The 25,013-nt window shown below is 33.6% G+C and overlaps 1 protein-coding gene across 4 annotated transcripts in view; it reads left to right on the plus strand.

Annotated features, from left to right (window-relative positions):
* Positions 1–318: 318 nt before the first annotated feature.
* LOC113498875 (putative polypeptide N-acetylgalactosaminyltransferase 9) overlaps positions 319–25,013 on the plus strand; it is a 32,482-nt gene continuing 7,787 nt past the window's right edge. The window contains exons 1-10 of one of the 4 annotated variants that reach the window (XM_026879032.1): positions 319–590; positions 1,213–1,296; positions 2,068–2,218; positions 2,626–2,792; positions 3,191–3,355; positions 3,641–4,098; positions 4,222–4,404; positions 5,642–5,749; positions 6,895–7,020; positions 8,608–8,952. In XM_026879032.1, the coding sequence (XP_026734833.1) occupies positions 377–590; positions 1,213–1,296; positions 2,068–2,218; positions 2,626–2,792; positions 3,191–3,355; positions 3,641–4,098; positions 4,222–4,404; positions 5,642–5,749; positions 6,895–7,020; positions 8,608–8,802 (1,851 nt within the window). In that variant the 5' untranslated portion in view covers positions 319–376 and the 3' untranslated portion in view covers positions 8,803–8,952. Of the gene's footprint in view, positions 591–1,212; positions 1,297–1,751; positions 1,873–2,067; positions 2,219–2,625; positions 2,793–3,190; positions 3,356–3,640; positions 4,099–4,221; positions 4,405–5,641; positions 5,750–6,894; positions 7,021–8,607; positions 8,953–25,013 lie in introns of those variants that run through there. The other 3 variants (XM_026879033.1, XM_026879034.1, XM_026879035.1) reach the window with 3 other exon arrangements.

Below are 25,013 nucleotides of genomic sequence, written 5' to 3' on the forward strand. Positions count from 1 at the left end.
GGATTAAATGAAAAATATTTTTTACGATTTTATTATACTGCTAGATATTATTACGGCTCCTACTCGACATTCTACAATCAATGAATGGAACCAACCATCTGTAAACCTAATTTACCTATTTCCCGTTCTATGAATACACACAAACTTAAACAACTAACTAACAACGTCAACATGAATAACATTAACGTGAACCAACAGACAGACACAATATTTGCTGATTCTAATAACAGGCTACAAAACTTCTCACTACTGTATTCATTGACTATTACATTATGTGAAACAATCAATATTTGCCTTCATTCTGTGGGAAACGGGAACTTCGCAGTATCTGAAAACGAGCAAACACTTCACGTAGGAACTATACACTCATTTGTCAATGAAGAAAGAACTGGTGCAGTCATACGTAATGCTAAGGAAGGCAATAAAGATTTTATCAGTGATTGCAATCATGTGGATAGTATCACTACTGACGATAATGAAGGAATATAAGGGGAACACAAAGATGGTGCTAATTGAACGAGATAATTCGTACGAGAAAGCTTTAGACAAATTTAGGAGAAGTTACGAAAACGGATCTACGGATTTTAGAGGTAAAGTTTATTTTTGTGTGATTCGGTTGTGAAATATACATATAAGTGAAATTACAAAAAAGAGACAACAAACATCGTAGCCTTCGAGATAACTGGAAGTCAATAAATAAATTGCATTTTTTTCGGTTTTTCTCATTTAAATTACATTTCATAAGTTTCGAAAGTGTTAAAAATGGTAAATAGTATTGTAACTTCTATGTTTCTAGAAGTAAACTAAGTCGAAATATAATAGGAAACTTGACTGTAGCAGCTGCTGAAATTTGTAACTTTGAGGCACATTAATGTTGTACCGCCCATTGAAGTAAACTCAATTTTGCCCCGAATAACTTACTTAACATCAAAATAATGATTGGAAAATAAAATTTCTATTATTATTTAGGGTAAAACCGAAATAAGAACTCGCTTTTTTTTCATGACTATGATCTCTGTATATAAACGGATTTCGGAGGAAGTGGTAAACCACTTAGGTCACTATAATGAACATTATAAATAAGGACTTCGTGCTGCTCTGTAATTTTGTTATTTGCAGATAAAACTATATATATTATTAAAGATTATCTGTAAAAGCTTTTCATATGCATTTATCTTTTTAATCACACCACAACATCACTTTTCTTTTCAGTTTGGCAAATCCTCCCGTTTGCGAATACTGGTTTAACGGATTACGAAAAGGATAACATTATTAAGGGTTATGAATATCCACCAGGTAAACAAATTGTCATATTTTAAAAACCAACCTTCGATTCCTAATAGACGAACCAATTAAGATTGCATCAATCATCATCAGGGCATTTTGAGCTTGCAACAACAACAAAGCATTTTTTTTATTTCCTATTAGTCTATGATCAAGGACTTTTTACCATTTAACCACAAATACTAACACCTATAGTTTCTTCTCTGTTCGACGATATATTCCACTCTATTACACCAGTGCCTACCACTAAGAGCATTGTCGGTACAATTATAAATTCATGGAACCTGTTCAAAAGAAAATTGATTCATAACAATAGTATAATTTGGCGCAACGACAGCTCCAGTCACAGTACAATGCACTGAAGCTTGTATTTCAGTGACAGCGCCGATGCGATGTAACGAACACGCCATGTCACTGGACGTATTGGATTATCGTCGAGTTTTTAAATAACTGACAGGCTTGTAGCAGACAGCTTTTTTTGAATTTGTTGAATTTATTTAGTGGTGAATACAGAGCTCAATGACGGATGTTAGAAGTGATTGATGCGGTCAAAATTGAGAGCAATTGTTTTTAGCTATCGCAGCTGTAGTATGACTTTTTGGGTTTTATTGTTTGATTGATAAAATTTTATAATGGCCAGTTCGTAGAATAATATTTACAAATAGTTTTTTAATAGTTAAATTTCACTTGCTATTGTTAATTTGATTTGGCTTCCCAGGATGAAATCTCCCTTTATTGTCTAATTTCGCTTTTTTTTTCTCTTAATTTCGTCTACGTTTCCAGGAGGCGATGGCAGACCAGTAGTTTTAGAAAACAATCTCAGATACTACATCAGGCAAGAAATACATAAAGGTTGGAGAGATCATGCATTTAATAAATTCGTCAGTGATCTTATACCAGTGAATCGGACGCTTTTAGACCCAAGGGATCCCTGGTACGTACAATAGTTTTAAATCAAAGATTCAACATTTAAACAAAAGATTTTCTGTCACCACAATCATATTTGTAAACGTGATCATGTTTACTAGAATCACACAAATTCAAATGTATGCAGAAACTTGCAGACTTAGAACAAACATCTTTAGGTCATACAAATCTTCTTACTGTGTGGAAACTGTAGCTTTATTCAAAAAGTTAGAATTTTCATGAGCATAGATTTTTTATTGGTATAAGTAACCAGCAAGAAAAATATAATGTCTACAAACGTTTTTTTTAATCTTGAACAAGTACATTCTTTTAAATTTTAAGTGATATTCAGCACTTTCAGTACTTGAAAGCAGATTAAGGTCTAAGGTGATAGCTATAGTCTTTTAAATCTCACCTCTGTCATATGTCTTTTAGGTGCAAAGAACAAAACTATTCTACGGATTTACCAAAAGTGACAGTCATCATCTGTTTCTACGACGAAGCCTGGTCTACGCTAATAAGAACAGTAACTTCAGTTTTAAATAGAAGTCCACCAGAACTGCTGGATCAAATTATACTGGTCGATGATCACTCAACAATGGGTAAGTTTTCCTAACTGCTGAGATTTATAGCTTCACGAAAGTCGATTGGAACGTGAGTCGTTATGGTGGGTATCACTATCACGTAATGGCCAGCTTGGCATAATAAAAACCTGTTGACCTACCAGATTCAAGGTTAAAGGAAAACTGTATATCTTTAACTAATGCTAAGGAGCCATGAAGAAAAAAAAGATACCTTATTTTTAGAAAAACATGAAGTATCAGAAAAAAAGGACTACTTTTGGAGTTAACGTTTAAAAATGATGTTGTTACTTGCATTATCTTAATTTATTTCTCGAAGGTATTATTTATATCATTAGTGTTATCTTTAAAAAAGAAAATTAAAATCTTCAACTCAATTTTCCTACGTTTTGATAAAATTGAGATTTGTGATCTTTCAGCACATCTCAAGAAACAATTAGATGATTACGTGCGTATCACTCCTAAAGTGACTTTACTCCGAGCAACATCACGCGAGGGGATTGTAAGGGCGAGACTGATGCCAATGAAATACGTCAAAACGCCTGTTGTTTTCTATCTAGATAGCCATTGTGAATGTGCTCAAGGTAAGTAACACCACACCTTTAAAAAGGATTTAAGAATTATAGCCTATCAAACGCTTTACTAATCGTCGAATCGATATCGAATAGGTAAATCAAATAAAACCGGTCAAGTGCAAGGTGGACTTGCGACACTGAGATTTCTGTTCAAAAAGGCTATAGATGAACAAATAATTTTGGTGACGAATACATTTTTGGGTACTGAACACTAAATAAGATTTTGAACCTAAAGCAGATAGATTTATTCCAGTTAAAGTTTGGACATTTCTTTCATACTGCAAATAATTTCAGGATGGCTTGAACCGTTACTGGAGCGCATCAAAAATAACCCAAATGCTGTAGTCAGTCCGGTGCTTGACCACATTCATGAAACTACTTTCGAATACATCGCTCAAGAAACCGACGACCTTCGACTTGGTGGATTCAATTGGGATCTAAGGTTTTCTTGGATAGGTATACCTCAAGAAGAATTAGACAAAAGAAAAAACCCAGCCGCTCCTATAGCCACACCAACTATCTCTGGCGGTCTTTTCGCCATAAACAAAGATTTCTTTGAAAAACTTGGTTACTATGATGAGGAGTTTGAAATTTGGGGTGCAGAGAATTTGGAGCTGTCGTTCAAAACTTGGATGTGTGGTGGAAAATTGGAGATAGTGCCTTGCTCGCACGTCGGCCACCTTTTTAGAAAGAGGATACCGTATGAGCAGACGAAGAAGTCGTTAAAGAAGAACTTTGTTAGGTTGGCAGAGGTAAGGTTTAATGAATTCTCATAGTATTTATGACAGATTTATTTAATAACAAATGTTGTTTGATAGACATACTTTTCCTTTGGCATCTTTTTTTGAGTGAATATTTCGACTTTTCAATTGCAGGTTTGGCTAGATGACTACGCAAAATATTATTACGAACGAATTGGAAATGACAAAGGCGAATACGGCAACCTGTCTTCAAGATTTGAACTGCGCAAGAAATTAAAATGCAAACCCTTCAAATGGTATATAGACAATGTGTACCCTCAGATAGAAATGCCTGATAAATACGTAGCTAGCGGACAAGTGAGTGCATTCAAAATACCACAGTATATGAAGTTTTTGTTCAAAATTGCCAACACAACTTTTCATTAAGAATATTTAGGTTTTTTTTTAATAACTTTTGTGAATGTACAAATGAGGATCCTATAATGCAATGCACAGTTTGCTCGTTGTCTGACTTCCACAATAGGAATAGATTAGATGACTTACTGCTTTAAGAGCATATAGTACATACATTGTTTCAAATATGTTGCTTATACGAAAGTCAAAGGGCGAAACTGACAATTTTTTATACAAAATGTGAATCATAAAATATATTTTAAAGTTTTGTATTTTTATGCAATAAATTATTTTATTGATTCTGTTTGTTTTTGTGTAGAAATCCTACTAGAAAAACTAACTAACATTTTTTAACTGCTTAAGTCTACTTGAGTAAGATGCAAAGACGGTCCAAAGAAAAATTAAATACAGCGTTGAAATTTTATTTAAAAAAAAATGGTGAGTACGCCCTTTGATTTTCAATTAAGGCTCCTCTTTCGTAAAAAGCTTGAAAAAAGCGTGCAGATGAAACAGCTTTTCGTCGACACTTACAGAGAATTTATATCTGCAAAAAATAGTAAGTAATCTACATGATATGATACGTAATTTGGTTTAGCCATAATTTTTCTATTGGCATCACATAACAAGTAAAAAAATCCCCAAATCACCTCCAATTCGTAGAGATAAACCCATTTTACTGCTTTATTTGTAATAAAAGAAAATTAGAAAAAAATCTACTGCTTTGCAATACATACATAGGAAAATGATTTTGTTTGGTTACATTTTAAAAATATGTCAGTTTTCTATAATAAATATTTAAAAATGCGTCCCGTATAAATACTGCATCTATATCAAACCCGCACTCGTCCAAATGCACAAGGTCACTAGCGAGAATACAAGCCTTAACTGCAAGTATTTTTGTTTACACAATCTGAGACTGTAGTATGGCTGACAACTTTTCGATCTTTTAGGTAGATAAATGCATGTAAGCACGGATAACCGAATGGTATAAACCACCACACTAAACTGCTGTGCGTGAAGTGTCCCGGGTTTGATCCCCGCTTAGGAAAAGCCTTATTGTGATCAACGAATGATTGGGTTTTGTCATTTGATTTGAATGTTTGTAAAACCCTCAACAAACTAAGGATAATAGGATAAATTACTCAGGATTATAATTACTTCAGAGCACACAAAACTAAATGATATTATTTCCTTCTTTTAGATTTACAGTGCAGGAAATTCAGGTCTGTGTTTAGATGCCTGTATCTCTCTAGAGCATTATCAAGAACCAGTTAAAATACTGCCCTGTCATTTTGAAGGCGGTAATCAGGTATGTTCAATTGAAGCAATCTTTTTTTAAATAAGTATTGTTACTTATTTAAGTAGAAATTCCTTAAAAAAAAGTCCACGAGTAACTAGTGTTTTTAGTGAATATTTTTTTCAAAGATAATTTTCTACTTTGCTAAGTCACTCATTTAGAGTCACACATAAATAATACGGGTATGACTGTTCATTTAACTAATTATATATCGCTTAAATTCCAGATCAATATACTTACTTTATTAAGGGCTGATTTTTCAATCGCCAGATAACTTTTATTCGACGAATATGTTTGAAGTTTTGACAGCTCTTGTATAGAAAATATGTCAAACGGCCATATTTATTCCTCAGATAAAAGTTATCTGGCGATCGAAAAATCGGCCTTAAGACAAAAATCCTTGATAATTTGATACATTTTTTTCAAATTGTATCGGTTCATCAGAAGTAATTTCAAATTCAATTCAAAATGTATTATGAAATTCTACTAGCGTGTGACGTCATTTAATAGTACCTCGTAGTGCTAACTACATAGAAAGTGCAATCGTTACAGTTTGTCAAGTGTTTCCCGTTACCGGTAATTATTTAGCGTTTGCAAATTACTGCTACGTGCAATTAAGTTGTGTAGTTTTGTTGAGTAAATGTTGTTTTACTAATTTATTAAAAGAGTAATGTGTTAGTTTCTAGGAAAAGACAACTGATAGGTTGTTTAGATTTTAATGTTCAGTTAGTTAGCTGAGCTTTATAAATGTGGTTTGATATTTGAACCTCACTTTTACTGTTACAAATCATTATTCAATACTAGCTGTTGCCCGCGACTTCGTCCCCGTGGGTAGAAGATATAAGTTATGACTTATACCCTGCCCTGGTTTTTTCACATTTTCTATTGTATACGTGATGGTATAGCCTAAAGCCTTCCTCGATAAATGGTCTATTCAACACAAAAATATTTTTTCAATTTGGACCAGTAGTTCCTGAGATTAGCGCGTTCAAACAAACAAACAAACAAACTCTTCAGCTTTATGTATTGGTAATATCGAATTTTAGTTTTCTATTTCGTATTTAATAGCATAAATAAGTGAAAGTTATATTTTATAGTCATTATTATTCATGTGAGAAATGCTTTATTCCTTTTTCTTTAAAAGTGTGTTTTTTCAGTTTTGGACATACACAAGTCCTGGCGAAATACGACGGGACCATTTATGTCTTGACTATTTATTTAATACAATAACTTTATTCTTCTGCCGCAATGCTGCCACACAAATCTGGCTGTATAACGAAAAGGTAAATGTCTTATGTACAGAACTCACTTGTCACAATTTCAGTTACCATATTCCTATGAAACAGCTTAGCCAAAATTTATTTAACTATATACATATATTACGCAATCCGTGTTTCGGAAGGCACGTTAAATTGTGGGTCCCTTTTGTTATTCTTACATCTTTGACAGTCGTTACAGGTAGTCAGAAGCTTGAAAAGTCTGACAACCAGTCTAACCAAGGGGTATCGTGTCGCCCAGGTAACTGGGTTGAGGAGGTCCTGATAGGCAGTCGCTCCTTGTAAAACACTGGTACTTAGCTGAAACCGGTTAGACTGGTAGCCGACCCCAACATAGTTGGGAAAAGGCTAGGCCAATGATGATATTACGCATCTGGACTGGAGAATCGGCTAATCGCCTTTTTTGTCATACCACAAAGTGATAAAAAATTGCCCACACCTATATTTTTTATTCGTATATTTAAATTTACAACAGATAATTTCTTATTAAATGATGTAACGGTTTACTCACGCGTATTTATCGGGGTAGCCCGACTAGTTTCGGACCCAACCGGAGTCCTTAATCATGAGCAGACGCGGCGGGATCGCGAGTCGCGTGCCGCGTGAACCGTTACATCATTTAATAATGAATCATTCTCACGACAGTTACTATCAAAAGATAATTTCTTGAAAACCATTTATGGCCATACATTATACATACATAGCTACCATAAAATGTTACTATTATCATCATCCTCATCATGATATTTAAATTATAGGCCTAGGCAGCTGAATATAGATCTCAATAGCGTGCAATTGGGTAGGCCTATGTCCAGCAGTAGAAGAATATGGGCTGATAACAATGGTGATGATAGGTGTAAAATATATATTTTAGCAAATCAATATAGCTGTCATTCTTCGGTTTAAAACTTGTGATTCAATTCATATAATGGACTTCAGTTAGTATAAAACATTAACTTAACCTATTAAATTACTGTACTTTTCTACAGAGTGCATTGGCTTTTCAATTCCGTGCTCAAAGTACTTAGTGACATAAAAGTCATTTGATTCAGTTCAGTTTTATTAGAATTGATTTGTATTGCTTATAAGGGAGCACATTTTATTATTATTCGTGTTTTAAAAGGCAATGATCAAAGACAAAATATAACTAAGGTATATAAATTATCATCTTCTTGCAAACTTAATGTTTCCATTGCAATAGTATTTCAACGTTAATTGTCAGGTCAACTGTGTATTAAAATATTTGTTGCATAAAATCCTGTTTATCATTATGTATTTGCAAAACTGTTAGAAAATGATTAGGGAGTATACGATGACAGGCTGGACAAGACATATTTGAGTAATTTTCTTTTGTATGCGATTAATTCGCGCGGTGAGTGGTTTAGATTGGAAAAAGGACAACCTCTGTCGTAGAGTTAGCTTAAGGAATCCTATCATCTCATTTCACTACTCTTCAGCTGTGGGAGAAAATTTGCAAATGTTGTGGCAGTATGCCGCGTGTTATTTCACATCCACTACCAGAAAAGTCTAATTTCAAAAGGTGGTGAACAATATGGCCTATATTGTTTTTTATATCCATGTTATCTTTTTCAGAGCCAAGTCATAAGACATATGGCAACGGAACAGTGCTTGAACATAGGTCAGTTTCCTGAAGGATTGAGTTTAGTTCTAACACAATGTTCGGCGTCTGTTACACAAAGATGGGTCATAGAACATTTTAAATACGAAAAGTTAGCCCCACAAGTACAAATTGGACTGTCCGAATGGGAAAAATTGACGAATCTGTAGAAAAAATAATAATATACAAAGAAAATTAACCCTCTTTTAACTACTTTGATTTCACAAAATTGAGAGAATTTGAATTTGGATTTAAAACATTATCTTCTTTAATTCTAATACGCAAAAGCAGAGTAAAAAAATTAAAGTTATCATTTTTTTATTGTTAACTTTTGTTAAAATAAGAAGGTTTGTTTAATTTTTAAGTAAATAAAATAAATTATTTAAATAAAATAAAATATTTTTATGTCTGTTGATTTAATTGCCAAATTTCTACTCTTCCCTCGCCTTACAAATAAATGAAGACAGAGATTAGGCAAACTTAAAAAAAGAAAAGCTACACGACGACGAAGCCTGCGACTTTTTTTCGCTGTCTAAATATAGGAACATTAGATCAGACTAAAAGAAGGTGGGTCAAACACTCAGAACACTATCTTGAAATAGCAAGATTAAGTTACGAACTGTAAGTGGTAAGCATCTGGAAGAAAAACTTTGCTGTATATAGTTTGCCTGATGAGATGAAATAAAATATACTATCTAATATATTATTGCGTCCATATCGGTAAGGTCTGCGAGTTGGACAATGTATATTTTTGATTCCTCTAAATATTAAGTTTATGACAGTATCAACAGCATTTCTTTTATTATTCGTTTGAGATCGTTTTTTCTCCTCCATAAATAGTCTGAAAATAATTTATAAGGCAAAAAATCCTTTTCCCAGTCAACTAGTCTTCTGTCAGTCTTATGTAAAAGAAAAAGTCGTGTCGCGGTTTTATTATAAATTAAATAATTATGAATACGCTATACAGAAAATATTATGGTCTTAGCGTTGGAACATGTTTTACTGAGATGTATAACGTATTTAATATAACTATTATTTGAGTTTTTGAATACCGCATAGTTCAAGAGTAAAAGTGAAATGTTCCCACCACAAGGCTCATTTAGTAGCCGAAAGAATTTTATTACAGACCTTTCGCGATGCGACTAACCTCAACCGCAAAATGAGGACCCACGTTTGAGTTCAGAAGCATTATTGTGGTTTAAAGGAAAAGGCAGAGTTACGGTAACAAAGGAGGATTCGCTTTGTACCAAATTTAAATGTTAAACATTTAATCACTTTTATTTTTAAAAGTAAAACAAAAATGCATTCGTGGAAAGGTTTTTCTTCTTTTTTTATAGATAACGTAACTGTTATTTTTTGATACATATAGTAGGATGTAGTTTCTTGTTTCATCCAGATAATACATCTGTTATAATACCCTAAAAAATAACTAGGGGTGTAAAGTTGATAAATTGATATTGGTAAAATAGAAATATACGATATTTATTAATCACTAACATCAATATTTTTGGTAAATATGAATTATTTTAGTCAATAAAACTAATATTCAAAAATAAAATTCAAGTTGCATAGGAAGCTTTTCGTTAAGTTCAAATTCATCTCAAAAAATCAATAGATTTTTTTTTTTCAAAAATCTTACCCTTTAGTCCATGAAATTAATTTTAAAGTTGTATATTTTTATAAAACATTACTCAGGGAACATTATAACATAACAATGTAAGGAGGAACTAAAGCCTGTTAAAATCCTGTAAGAAAATACCTGCAAGAATTTATCAAGAGTTTAAATTGAATAAGGTACTGAGCGAACGCATTAATTAAAAGTTATTATCTTTTAACAAACGCTAATTAATTTTACTCAGTGTCGTAATAGCTGTTTGTTTAAATGATAAATATGGCTATTATCTGTATACCTGTCGCTTTTAGGGGCTGAACACAATTGTGCCTTTGCTTGTAAGCTCAACAGGACCAAAGTAAACTTTTAATGTATTATTTTTAGGGATCCGTACTCGAAGAGTGAAACGGAGCTCTTTTTACTGTTTCCGCTGTCGGTCCGTCTGCACATCTGTCATCAAGCTGTATATCATGAACTACGGTAGCTAGGCTGTTGAAAATTTGAAATTATATAATTAGGTTGCCGCTATATCTCAAAAAAACATTGGACCAGTTTTGTTTTGATATTTGAAAATGTTTTGAACAATTATTTTAGTTTTAATTTGAGTTTTTCATGGATAATTATTTTCTTTTGTTAAAAAATACTTGAAATAACTCTTTATAGATGTGCTGTTTGTCTTACTTTCTATCTAAGTTTAAAGTCAAAGTTAAGACTCATGCTGTCTCAGTCATTTGAAGTTATACAAAAGGAGACAGATAGACAAAATAATTTTTTTAAAATAAGTTACTTTTTTAGCAAGAAGCAAGAATTTTTATCTTACTTATGACTTATCCATATTTAATGGTGTCCCAAAAGCCAGGACCCCAAGAAAACAATGTTGGTAATTTATAATGACCTTTTTGTAAATGTAGAGTATTATCTATGGATTAACCTAATTGCAGCCGTTAAACAAAAAACTTCGGCGGTACACCGTTTTTCGGCGGGTTTTTTGTTTTAATCACAGTTAGGATTATGTTGGATTTTAGTTGTTATTTTTAGACCTACAGAATGAATTATAGGGTCTGGTTTAAGAAGAAATGTTTGAAAGAAAGCAACGTGCCATTTTTCTTTTGTTTTAGTGTGTTATATTGTGGTCTAAATTGTTATAGTCTCTTATTTGACTGACGTGACATTTATTGAAAAAAATATATTCATTGAACCATTATTGCTACTGATCGCATTAAAATGACCGTATTGGTGTTTCCATACAAACAGAGGAAAGAAAAACTAATCTGTTAAGTGACTCACTAATTTAACTGTCACCTAAAATTTTAAACCGTTACAATCGTTCCTTAACCTCTATCTTTATTTATAGTATTTACACTTATAGCGGCTACACAAATAAATAATCTTTAAAAAAAATGAATCACGGTTCAAAAGGCAAAGTATGGTGATAGACGGACAGACAGCTGTGACTCACTAATAGGGACCCGTTTTGGGTTTTCGGGTTTGAAGCAATACAAAACAGTATCTAGTATTTCAAACACTATTATTACTACTCAAATATTCAAAACTCCTAAATCGGGACACTCTCCAAAACCATAATTCAGACAAATAAACCGAAACATACTAAAGACACCATTTAACTAAAATAGTCTCTACCAACTAAATCTAGGGAAATAACGGCTATTATACTAAATTAGGGGCATGCAGCAACAGATACCAAGTCATGTGGTCAGAAACCAAGGATTACTTCCCTAAGCTCGGCTCAGGGATACTTTAAAATACTTAAAAGATAGGATTATGGGACGTTTAAATAGTTTGCGAATTTAAATGGGAGCTAAATGTTCTATGGGTTGAATGTTGTTAGTTTTATGTGGGGCGATGGATAATGCGTGGTCAAGTGGTTAGTAGACGTGACTGCTGTAACGGAGGTCGTGGGTTCGATTCCCACCCAGGATAAATGTTTGTGTGATGAGCACGATCATTTTTCTGTGTCTGGGTGTAATTTATCTATAATTATTTATGTATTTTAATCGTCTGGTATTCATAATACAAGCTTTGGTATGTTTGATATGAAAGGTATTGCATATTAAAAAAAATATATACCCGAATATATTATTATGACGAAGGCGTGTAAGGTTTTTTGCGTAGTTCTAGGGCTGAATTTAACTCAAAGTTTACATAACTCAATTACAATTAATTCAATGTACCATTTTTGTGTAACAAATAAGACTAAAAAAGTAAAAAAGGCATGAATATAAAGTCTTAACATCTAGTTTATTACATCACAAACTATAATCCAAAATACGGCGAACTGAAAATATTTTATTCCTAAGTCCCATTAGAAATTTAAAGAAAAAAAAATCTGCGCAATCCCTATTACTCCAATATACTCTTTCACTATAAAACCATAATAGTTTCATATTTAATTTAACAAATGGCTTTTTTTCAAAGCTCGTCTATCGAGTGCCTGATGTTTTCCATTTATAATTTTACAGTGCACCTTTTATACAGTGTTGTGTATTCCTGGTTCCGATAACCGCAAAGTGAATGAGTTTACGGCACAGTGTGCTTGCACTGTAGTTTGTGTGCGGTATTTTGTGTTGGATAATTACTTGTTTCCTTTAAACTACAAATAATTAAGCCGTATTTGCAGTAATAAGGCTGTATTTGTAGTTTAAAGGCTGTTTTTTTGGAAAGCCTTTTCAATTATGTTGTGCTATGTTTTTATAAAAACTTTAGAATCTTGAAGCTTTTTAGTATTATTTTATTTTTTTTAATAATTATTACAGGTATATTTAAATATAGGATTAAAAAAATCCAATTAAAATAACGATGACCTGATTAAATAATATTATCTTAACGTATCAATCACGTTAAGATATCAAGTCCATTATTTTTGACGGATATTTTTACGTTAGGACGTGTCTGTCTCTGTAACTAACAATCGGATTTCGACTAAAATATTTCTGTCCCATTGCGTATTTCATTAAAATTTGCATCCATGATCTTTAAAATAATGATAGGAAACCTGCCTACAACAAATGATTCAATTCTTCCCTTTAATACGAACTTTAGAGGTATACAACCTCGTACAAGGAAACTCAACCAAAAATCGATTTAACTTGAGCCAAATTTAGCCGTCGCAATCAGTCTTCCTAATTTAAATTTAGAGGCTCACTTTTTAAAGGTTGCGTGGAATTTATGGTTAGGCTCTAAATACTTTCGTTGATAGCTGGCCTAGCCTGGAAATTGCTATTAACGTCAGTGAAATAATATAAACCTAAAGACATGATTAATCATTATCGTCATCATCATAATGTTAACCTGACTTCGAGTACAGCTGGACATAGGCCTCCATTTATATCACCAATTTTTTTTTATATTTCCTAGCGTTAAGCATGGATGTGGATGGATATAGGGAAAGAGGACGACCAAAGAAACGATGGATGGATTGTGTGAAAGACGATATAGCTGTAAAGAGTGTTTCTTGTGAGATAACGGCCGATAGGAAGGTATGGAAGAAGATGACATGGTTGCGGCGACCCCAAATAAAATAATTGGGATAAGGGCAGGGGAATGATAAATGATGATTTCCTAGCATTAATTTCAAATTGTAAAAACGGAACCCAATTTCAAGGATCCGCTGATTGTGCGGCGGTCTGACACCAGGATCGATCTCATGAACCGTGATAGCTCATAATCATAATTGACGAGTGATCTTATTCAAATGACGATATTAAAAAAGTCGAGGTTAAGCAAAGATTCGAACGTTTATAAATTTGATGGGTGAAACAAATTGTTTTTATTTAACTTATAAGTACGGTACCCTGTGTCGCGGATAACCACTTTTTTCCATATCACAAAAAACGCCGAAACCCTTCAATTCAACGCCCTACATAATCTAACTAAGCCCGCAATTTTATATCCAACTATAAAGAATAACATTCACCTGATCGTCCATACAAAAGTAATTCAATTAAACCAAAAACTTTTACCGCTCCAATTGAATCCAAATGTATCTATATGTCCAGCATATATTTGCTCCATGCTGATTTGCATAATGGCCGCATAGAAAGATATATGGGGTATTCAGGGGCTCTGCAACATATTGAAGGGATGAAGAAAAATTGCTTCAGTTTCGCGCCCTCAAAATTCCGACCTAAAATTTGCATGGGACAAAGAGATCTTGGGGCAATAATATAAGGTTGAAAATTGCTTGCGTTTAGTTTAAATGAAGAGGAATAAGGGTTAACAAATATGTTACGGCGTCCAGAATTTATGATCGGACAATATTCGCGTCTATTAGTTATTGCACCTGGATTTGTGATGGAGCTTATGTTTTAAAGGTTAGTTATGTTGATTTACGTCACCGGTAATAGATGTAGGCTTTACGAAATTTAAGAAAAAATGGTGTTGTGATTTTTTTAGCCTGAGTTTTTGTTTTCCTTTATAGTTTTTCAAGGTTTTTCTTCACTTTCTAGCCCGCAAGATTCTTTCAGACTATCAAAGAACAGCAGAACCAATTTCGATCAATGCTTTAAGAAATCTAAAGTAAAAGTACTTATGTCTATAGAAACCTTTGATTTGACTTCTGATTTAAGTAACGTTAATTACTGCGATAATTATAATCATTCATAGTAGGAACTGAGACAAAAAATCATGGCATAAAATCTTCCAAAAACCAAAATTGAGTTGCTAAAACTAAACTCCGCCAGTTTTCACTAAATAATGAAAAGCACAGTCCACCTAAACCTAAGTCGTAAACAGTGGAATATCTATGAATATTCAATATCCACATATTTCCCTGCACTTAGTCTAAGTAGGAGATTCAGATGCAAACATAAATCCAAAAGTTACAAACTTATTGGTTTATTCGGTGTAAGTTTTGTTTTAGCGTTTACCCGTTCAATCGTAAAAAGGGAGATATTTTGTATGTTGTTCATGTAGTTAGAACATGTAAATAAAAAATCAAAAGCCATAAAGTACCTATTAGCCCCTACTACCTATACCCTCACTTCTGATTCGCCGTCATTTATAGAAATGAGTTTTTTAAATAAATTTGAGAGTTTTTATTGACGTTAATTATTACAGATGGTCACAGTGATGGTTATGGGGGGGGGGTGGCATCATTTATTAAGTAATATTGAGGTGATAGGTTATTAGTAACAATTTCTTATAACCTATATCTGCTCATCTATCGCAAATATCTTTAACATCCATAAAATACCACCACACCATCAACAGAGAATATGATAATAATATTTTAATTCTCTACGAAGGCATGAAACTAGCTACATTAACTGTTCAGCAGTAAAACGTGAACATAAAACGATATAACTTCTGCCGACCCCAAAGGGGAAGTGTCAGCGTTATAATATAGAAGATATCTTTACATAATAGCTTTCATCTTTATGCCGTCATGAAAATAATTTTTCGCGAAAATTTTATTCGTATTTTTTCCTTTTATGGTACTTACTCTTGAACTAAGAATTCGTCTGAAAGCGGCCTCCTTAAATGTCACGAAATGTAAGTATATGGAATATAGTAAGTGATATTATTTCTTTCTAACCATTTGAGATGTTTCTTTAGATGTGTGGAAAAGCTTTTTCCCTGCAATAATCTAAATAAACGAGCTTCGTGTATTAGTAAAGTATTTGATTAAAATATCATGACTAAAATTGATATTGCGAAAAAGCATTTTAAAGACGTTACAAATATTCAAAACTGTATATTGCTTCTTTTAATTCTTATCTAAAACGATTTATTGATCAAATTTTACGTCTCTCTTTTACATAATTATTCTACAAAATTGTTAAAAATATACAGCAGTAAAAAACCGCTGAATCAAAATATTAAAAAAAACATAACCGTTTCAGTCAAACCTCTTCTTTACCAATTCGCATTTAAATTGAATTCTGAAACCAAAACAACCTTTCATCAAAATAATTAGCACAATGAAAACACACAAAAAATATTAAATGTACAAAATTACAGTTAAATAAAAAGACGCCTTCCGTAATTTCAGTCAAAACCAGATAACCATCGGCACGTTATGAGAAGGGTCCTTAAAAAGAATTATTAAATTGCGTTAGCATCCTACAAATGGCAAAGGTAGTCGTTTTTCTTTTTTTTTGTCAAATATTTTTTTATCCAGCTTCGTTTGGTATGGTATTCGAATGCCTGCTTTATTAAAGCCTTGCGGTTTTTCTTCGCGTACTTCTGAATGCCGTAAGAGTAATTTAATTAGAATCAGAATTTGTCTGTAATTTATTGGAGTATTCGGTTTGATACCCGGAATATTTTTGTTATTATTGTTAGCTTAAATCAGGCCAAAAAGAAAGCGATAAAAAATACATTTGTTACAAAACAGTCAATTTTGAATCAATTCTCACATTATTGACAGTTTTGTTCTGATAGCCCAAAAATAGACAAATCGGATGGGTAAAAATAAATAAATAAGGGCAGGTACGAGAGAAATTCATACGTCACAACACATTAATGATCCTAACAACCGTTGCATAACTTCGACGTTTATAGAGTCATCTTTGAAAATTTCAATAAAATACGTTTCTAAACATTGACAAGAACTACATTTCAAATTTAAAACTAAAGTGATACAGAACACAAGTCAAACCACCATAGAAGAGCTACACGTAACAAGAGCACTATAGGACATCGAGTGTATTGACTTGAAACCGAAGCGAAATCGAGTTAGAAATAAAGTTAGGCTTCATCTAAGTTGGATCATCCGATACAAACCGAGGTGAGAAGATACTGTTATAGCGTACTATAGAGACAGAGTGAACTTTCGGTATTTTGTAAGGTAATGTAATATTGGACTTATACATAGAGACGTTGTCTGGCATGTTTCGAGCAATTAGGATGTTAAACAAAGTATCGAGTACAAATAAAAATAACACTTAGCCGAGTGGCTCAGTTGTAGTGGTTCAGGTAACCACACCAAACCTAGTGAGCACGACGTGTCGCAAGGTCGATTTCCGCGTAAGACAAGCATTTTTGTGGTTTACGAATGCTTGTCCTGAGTCTAGATATCTTTTTGAATGCGACTTGACTTTAACTGAGATCGCCCGCGACAGAAAAATTGAATTCCTCACTGCGGTAGCGGTTTTTATTTAAGTGAATATTTTATTTTGAAATAACAAATTTAACCAACAAAGGCGCCACCCAAATGAATGTATGAGAAAAAAAAACAGTCTATTACAATTAATCATCATAACAAGTCTCCCTTTCTATCTTTTACATAGAGACACGGAGGTACAAAAAAAAAACAACGGAAACTAACAAAACTGAAAACCGACGACATTTTAAAGTTATCAGCTATCATGTAGTTCTCATATTGAATATTTGCTATACTGATAAACAGACTTATGAAGTAGGAAAAACGTCAAAGAATTCAAAACAGATGCAATTTGAGCTCGAACAGAAGAGGGCCAAGTTCTTCCCTCCCGAAATATTCAATCAAAGTTTCGTCTTACCTGAGCAAAGTTCTTACTGCTTGATACATAAAATACCTGGAGTTATGTGCTTAGGTGTGCACGTGGATGTGGTATTTTAATTGTGCCATAGCCAAATTCTATATTTGTGTCACAAGCTCGGGTTATTTTGAGATATGTATGCACGAGGTGTAGATTTGATTCTAGCTAAAACGAATACCAATGTTAGACAACTCGTTGAGTGCGTAGCGATTGATTCTCAATCAAGGAAGGCATTTGAAAGGTGATTGTATTAATATTTCATCATTATAGCTTAGTGTTCATAGTTTTGAAAAAAATAAGATATTCTAAATCGTCATACTTCCCTATCACCATTCAAACCTGGAAGTAGCGCTCGTTCAGTTAGCCGTTGGTGATACATCATCTCTCAATACATTTTCAATGTGTGTTATCAAATCTGTAAACATTCTCGAGAAATTAATTAAACTTTTAAACCGCATCCAAAACCTATTTTATTCACTCCTTGATCACGTTTTGACATGATACTCACGCAAGTTACGACCTCCTGAGCAAGATTGGAGTTTGATAAAAGAAAATTTGACGACTTATTCCGATGATAACAGGATTACCCTGACTCCGAGAAATATTTAAGGCTTTTTACACGATACGGGTTCCCAGAAAATGAAAATAGAAAACATGTAACATTATAGATATATATTTTTTGTAATATCACGAATGAGGCAGTATTTCGTTTATACACCGTGATTTTTTAGTCGCCTTACAAAAGTAGCCCAGTTCATGTATCCAATGACAAGAACACGTTCATGATAAAAAAAATAGGAATTAATGAGATTTGAAAAAAGCATGCAATTTTTATTCAATGTTAATGATGCAATTCGTAGTTTTTTAGAAACACAGCTCTGTTGCGAGTGCGGTCCGAGCCCTGTAACAATGGTGAGGGGCGCGGGCGGCGGCATTTTTATCATTTTTAAGAGTATATTTCAGATTTCTCTTATACAAATACAAATACAAAGTCTTCTTGTTTAATTTTCTTCGTACTTATTATCTTAGTTGATGATAAAAAAATAACAATCGCGCCTAGGGGTATTTTACGTCGGATACATGAACTGGGCTGCTTTTGTAAGACGACTAAAAAATCACCGTGTATAAAATAACATATTTGAACAAAATTGAGGAATTGAAAGCATCAATAAATGAATACATGTCATGTTTGAATATTGTTCAAAAGATCTATAATAGCATATACAGGGAGGGAATTAACCTTCAGAACTAACAACACCTCAGTCTCAAAAGTATAAGGATATTCTCCTTAATATTCCGTCCAAATGATCATTCTTAGCTACATTTGCCAATCAGCGCACCGTCATCATAATCCTAGCCTTTTCCCAACTATGTTGGGGTCGGCTTCTAGTCTAACCGGATTCAGCTAAGTACCAGTGTACTAGCCAATCAGCACACTTGGAAGATTTAACAATCATTTTTAATATCCCACTTAATGTTAAAACACAGCCTTATCTCGCATAATAAACTGCGCAATAATTCTGGCACTTGATAAAATCTGAATAAGCAAAGTAAATGTGGAAATTTCAGGCTATTCGAGGCATTTTCGTTCTAAACGACCAATGTTTATTTTTCCCCACCCAATTTTTTAATTTTCTGTTTCTTTAACATTATTCTAAAAAAAACGTTATTCTTTAATTCACAAGCGACCCCGCTTGTCCGTAATTACGTCGGTCTAACTGGCCATTCCGCTAAAAAGGAACACAAAAAATAAATTAAGTGAAAAGATTTTTCTATTATATGGACATTGCTAATTACTTCCCTTTCGGAAGGTAAATATCCTGCCATTTACATTTCGCGTGCTCATTCCAGCCATCGATGTTGCAAAATAAAATTTAAAAAGCTTGAGTGCTTGTCAGAAAGAAAAGTATTTTAATTAGATTTTATAAGGAGTATATCTTTTGATGGCCATTGATCTTAATTAATTACCTTTTTGACACTGCTTTGTGGTCGTATGACGGGTTTCGGAATTTTTATATTTACTACTCTTCTTTTTATTGGGACTTAAGTAACGGTTTTCTTAGATATATAGTCAATAAACTAAAGTAACTCTGTTAAGTTGTACTATTACTTATACATTTTACTATATCATCATCGGCCTAGCCTTATCCCAACTATGTTGGGGTCGACTACCAGTCTAACCGGTTTTAGCTAAGTACCAGTGTTTTAAAAGGAGCGACTGCTTATCTGACCTCCTCAACCCAGTTACCTGGGCAACACGATACCCTTGGTTAGACTGGTTGTCAGACTTTTCAAGCTTCTGACTACCTGGAACGACTGTCAAAGATGTAGGAATAACAGCCGGGACCCACAATTTAACGTGCCTTCCGAAACACAGAGGAACTCGTTATGACAAAAATGGTCACCTATCTACGGACGTACCGTGTCAAGCATAGCTTAACCTGTGATCGATTCACTTATGCGAACCATACTTCTTACTATATACTTCTAGGAAATAAATTTATGGATTATTTTTTTGCTTTGTACTCCATAAGGAAGTATCGGTTTGGCTTGGACATATTAAATGAGGAAATAAGGAAATGACAGAGAAAAGAAGATACCAATTTAAAAAGTTTAATGGAAATCGACGAAAAGTTAAAATTTTTGCCTAAAATAATAAAGCGGTGAGTCGTGTACATCGTCCGTCATTGTCAACCATTACCGAGTGATATCCGGAGTCAAACAACATTTTTTGGTCCAACGCCATCTATTGGACATTTTTCACTACATTTCGTGGGTTTCGATGCTTGTTATCTCTCTAGACAATACATAAAATCACAATGTATTTTTAATGTATGTATAAATTAAAAAATCCTTGCAAAAAAACACGGCACCGGCTTTTTCCACAATTATAGAGTTAAGTGCTTCACTTACTGCGATTCCACGACGCCAGATTAAAATATCTGGAATCTAGATTTCAATACAACATTTGTTTTCGCCGTTTTTCAGTTAAAATAAATCGTATAAATAAAAGAAACCAAAAGAAACCTAAATTAAATCATCATCATCCTTTGTCGTCCTACTGTGCATAGGTTTTCCCTTTATCTTACTAATTTCTACGGTCCTGTGCCAGCTTCATCCAGACTCGACCCGAGACCTTTACTATATCATCGACCCATCTTGCTCCAAAACTAAATATTATATTACCATACAACTTATTCCTTAGATTCAAAGTCGCGACGTCTATACAAGCTTCGTTATCAAGCTGGATGCTACCAAATAAAAACATTCGTGTTCGTCGGTTTCTATTTCAATACAATGTTAGCTTTCGCCGACACTGTTCGGAGCTTCATTTCCGAAGGTAATATCTAGACTCGCCGAAGTTGCTTCGACTTTTTAGCAAGCGCTGCTAGAAAGTTTGTGTTTATTTGGATTGCATCCTGAAACGTATTGCTTTTTTAGTTTCTTGCTCCTGCTTGAGGATTATCTTTGTATTAGTATAGAAGAAGGGTTTGTAATGTTTTTTCATGATGTTTTTGGTATAATCTTTCCTTAACTTTGGATGTCATAACTCTTACTTTCATTTTTAAAAAGATAAATTATAACAGTTGCCATGACGCCATGTCGAATATCTACTCGGTGGGGCAAAACTATCCTATATACATCTTAAATACGTAAAAATACCGTGATTCTCAATATACTTCAAATATCAAATGGACTTCCGATGATGAGCTACCAGTTTCAGACTCATTAATTACATAGATTCATGAACAGAGTCCATAATTTCATCCTCGTAAAAACTATCTCCTATTTTTAAAATGTAAAACATCGGCGTGCCTTTCCCCGGCTATATGTCATCGGGAACGTGCCGTTTTTCAATAGTATCGATGCTAGGGCCGATCGGTTCATTGACAAGATTAATTTATCGTGTAACAACTGCTCTGAACACTGTTATTTTAAAATGTGCGGAAAATCGTCGAACCAGTAACGGTCAACTTGTGTTTTTAATAATGCGGTGTGGTAATTAATTTTATAGATTGTTATTGTGTGATGACAACGTTTTATATGATGGTAAGGCTGTTGAAATTTTCATGTACGATCATTTTCGAAAGCAAAATTGTTTCAACGGATACTCAGATGCTATCCTATCTAGTCATGAAAGCTTATTTTTATGACGATCAATGAATACGAAAACCGATATTATCAATAGGAAGAATTTTCTATTTCAGTCAACGAATAAAATATAAGGAAAATTGATCAATGTTTTCCTTACATAAAGTTTGTAAAAATAACAGGAATGAAAGAATTCAAGGATGACGAGAAAAAAATGCGTTTATTTCGTAAACGGATGGCTTCGTTACCGTGATTTACAATATCTGTTTTGCTTGATGTATGTTTTGCTCGGATAATACATATTTGTTCGTGAGGTATCGTATGAAAATGCTTTTCTTTAAATTGATGTCTTTGAGATATGAATTTGGTTTAAGCCAAATCTCTAGCTTTTTGCAAAATAACTTAATCCGATATGGTATTATTCTTCTTGATATAAATGAAATCATTTTTCTCCAAAAAAGAAATAATTACACATTCATTTTAAAATTTCTAGAAAATAAATTAATGAAAAAAGTGTTTTTACCGATCAAAGCACTTTATCCCGAAATTTTAAGTCACGCTGAAAATTTTAAATTATAATATACATTAACTATTGTCCTTGTCTTTATATTACAGGTCAAACAGAGCCGTTGTTTCCCTTGTTTGAAAAAAAACAAATAATGCTCTTTTGGCTTTGATAAAACCAACCAAACTACATTAAAATAATAACAGGTGGCAAGAATATAAAAACTGAAAGCTTTTAAGAATATTTTCAGGTCACACGACACAGGTAATGTTTTATGAAGATTATTTTACCACATCAATGACTAACGTTGCCTTTCACCTTTCATTACTAGGTAATATTCCACGAGAGAAATGTATAGGGGATATTTAAAAAAAATCTAGTACTTTGGGATTTATAACAACATAAACCACGTTATCGTCATATTTGTATCAAACCAATCACGTGAATTTTTGCAAAATAAAATTACACCCTGTACTTTTCCTATAAAAAATCTGGGGTTATCTGAACGACCAGTATGCACGAATATTGCCTACAAGGATTTTATATTCTGATTATGTTATAACAGTTAGCAATAATGGTAATATTATTTGGAATTTACTACAACATTATAAAGTTCCTTGTGTATCGATGAAGTTTCATGGAATCAATTTTAAAATGAAAAACGGAAATATATTACATTTAACGCTGTTCCAAATAGATTTTATAAACCTAGAAAAAAAAATCTACTCAAATACCTTACCAAAGAAATCACTTCCTTAAGTGCTGCTGTTTAAAAACGCTGCATGAATGCAAACCATGTATATTCTTTACGTAAACACAACAAAACACGTCGTAAATAAAGCCTTACTGTATTCCTTTAAGGTTGAAAATCGTAAACAAAAATTAAAAGAAAAATAATCCAAGCTGCATGAATGCAGAACCTTTTTATCCTAACAACGTCTTAAGTACTTTAAAAATTCAACCCGTTTTACACCCTAGAGGAATAAGTTACAGTCTATTTTTCTTTGATAGGAGGGTTGTTAAAATAAGGTTTACTGCAGGCCGAGGTAGTCACGTGCCTCTAGGAGTTTCGTGCTTGACGTGAGCTGGGCTAGACTATAAATCATGGAGGGACCGCGCCGCGCCACGTGGACACAAATTGAATTTTTGACCGTCACAAGGCGGACCCCGTGTGATTCTTTAACGAAACAATGTTCCTAACGCTTTATGCTCTTGCAAGAATAAAGTAAATATTTTGAATCTTGTAACGTTCAATAATAGAGTTGTTAATGGAAAAAATACGTCTCATGCAGTATTGACTACGCAATAGTGCTAAAGTATATTAATAAAGGAAAGTAATTTTTCGATCATAAATAAGCAAACGCGATCAAAAGTAATCAACATAAACCCATTTCTACGAGTATCTCAGTTTGCGGAGAACTTTCTACGCAAATCGAGTTCCGCATATATTGATCCCAATATGATAACCCCGATAAAAATGTTGGATGAAATTAAACAAAAACTTTTCGGCCCAATATCCCAACGGAGGCAAAGTTGGCCAATTGGGCTGCCCTACAAATCTTCGAACAGCCTAGCGGCCTACCACGACTCCTTAAAATAAGGTTGTTATTATAGTGGAAGCGGGATGCCGCTCTAGACCTCATAGTGCGCTGTCTTGCTCCCACAGTTTTTCTAAAAGACTTGGATATAGGCCTTCCATACGTACGGATCCCTTAGTTGCCGTAGTTCTCGGTCAGTTTTCCGTTGCTCCTCTAAGTTTGTGAATCTTAAGTATAGGGTGGAGGAAGAGGGTACTTGTATTTGAAGATAGGCCAATTTTTACTGGTTAAGTTAAATCGTTTTAATTTAATGCTCCTACTATCATGTTTTGAAACAGTTTTAAACAATACTACAATGTAAATTTTCCGATGCTAAGAAAATATCTAGAAATAATCACCAGTTTGAATTATTATGTAAAATAATTCTGGTACTAATCACGTTCATGCTAAGGTGATTTGGTTGTCGCATTAAGTAAACGCGTGGCGACCACATCGCTTTGGGCGGGAACCAGAGCGGCAGGGCGTACGCTGCGGTTGCCTGCAACCACGACCCCGCTGTGCCAAGTTGCCTTGAAAACCGTGACCGCATCGGTCGAGCGGCACTTTGCTAGAAAACTGATGCATGATTGCTCAGGTTAATTGCAAGATAGGGAACAAAAGCATGTCGACGTATTGAGCATTGAATAATCAAAATCATAAAATGTGAAGGTATTAAAATTATTATCAATATTATCGTAACTTTATACGGTAATAACGAGTTTTATAAGGTCAAACTAAAAAAACGGTGTTAATAATTTCAACGAGTCTAAATAAAAGAAACAATCATAAAAACTCGAAATATTTACAAGAATTATCTTAGATTTATTAGAAAAGGAAACATAAGCTACACAATACATCTGTACGATCATAACTCCATCACTTTGGATGATAAATGATGGAATCCCGGTTGATCCCACCCTGTATACAGGCGGCCTATCGTTTGTTATAATAAATTGTAACACCGCACTCGACTGAATCTAATGTATTGTTATTAATGTTATTTTGAGCTCCGGGTGTATTATCTTTCAAACCAGGACTTTTGCCGCTGTGGAAGTGGGATGCTGCTCTACGCTGTTAGCGCCATCTCGCTTTTACATAAGCAACAGTTATTCCT

The sequence above is a fragment of the Trichoplusia ni genome, chromosome 11 (genome assembly GCF_003590095.1).
Source record: "Trichoplusia ni isolate ovarian cell line Hi5 chromosome 11, tn1, whole genome shotgun sequence".
Taxonomy (NCBI): Eukaryota; Metazoa; Arthropoda; class Insecta; order Lepidoptera; family Noctuidae; genus Trichoplusia; species Trichoplusia ni.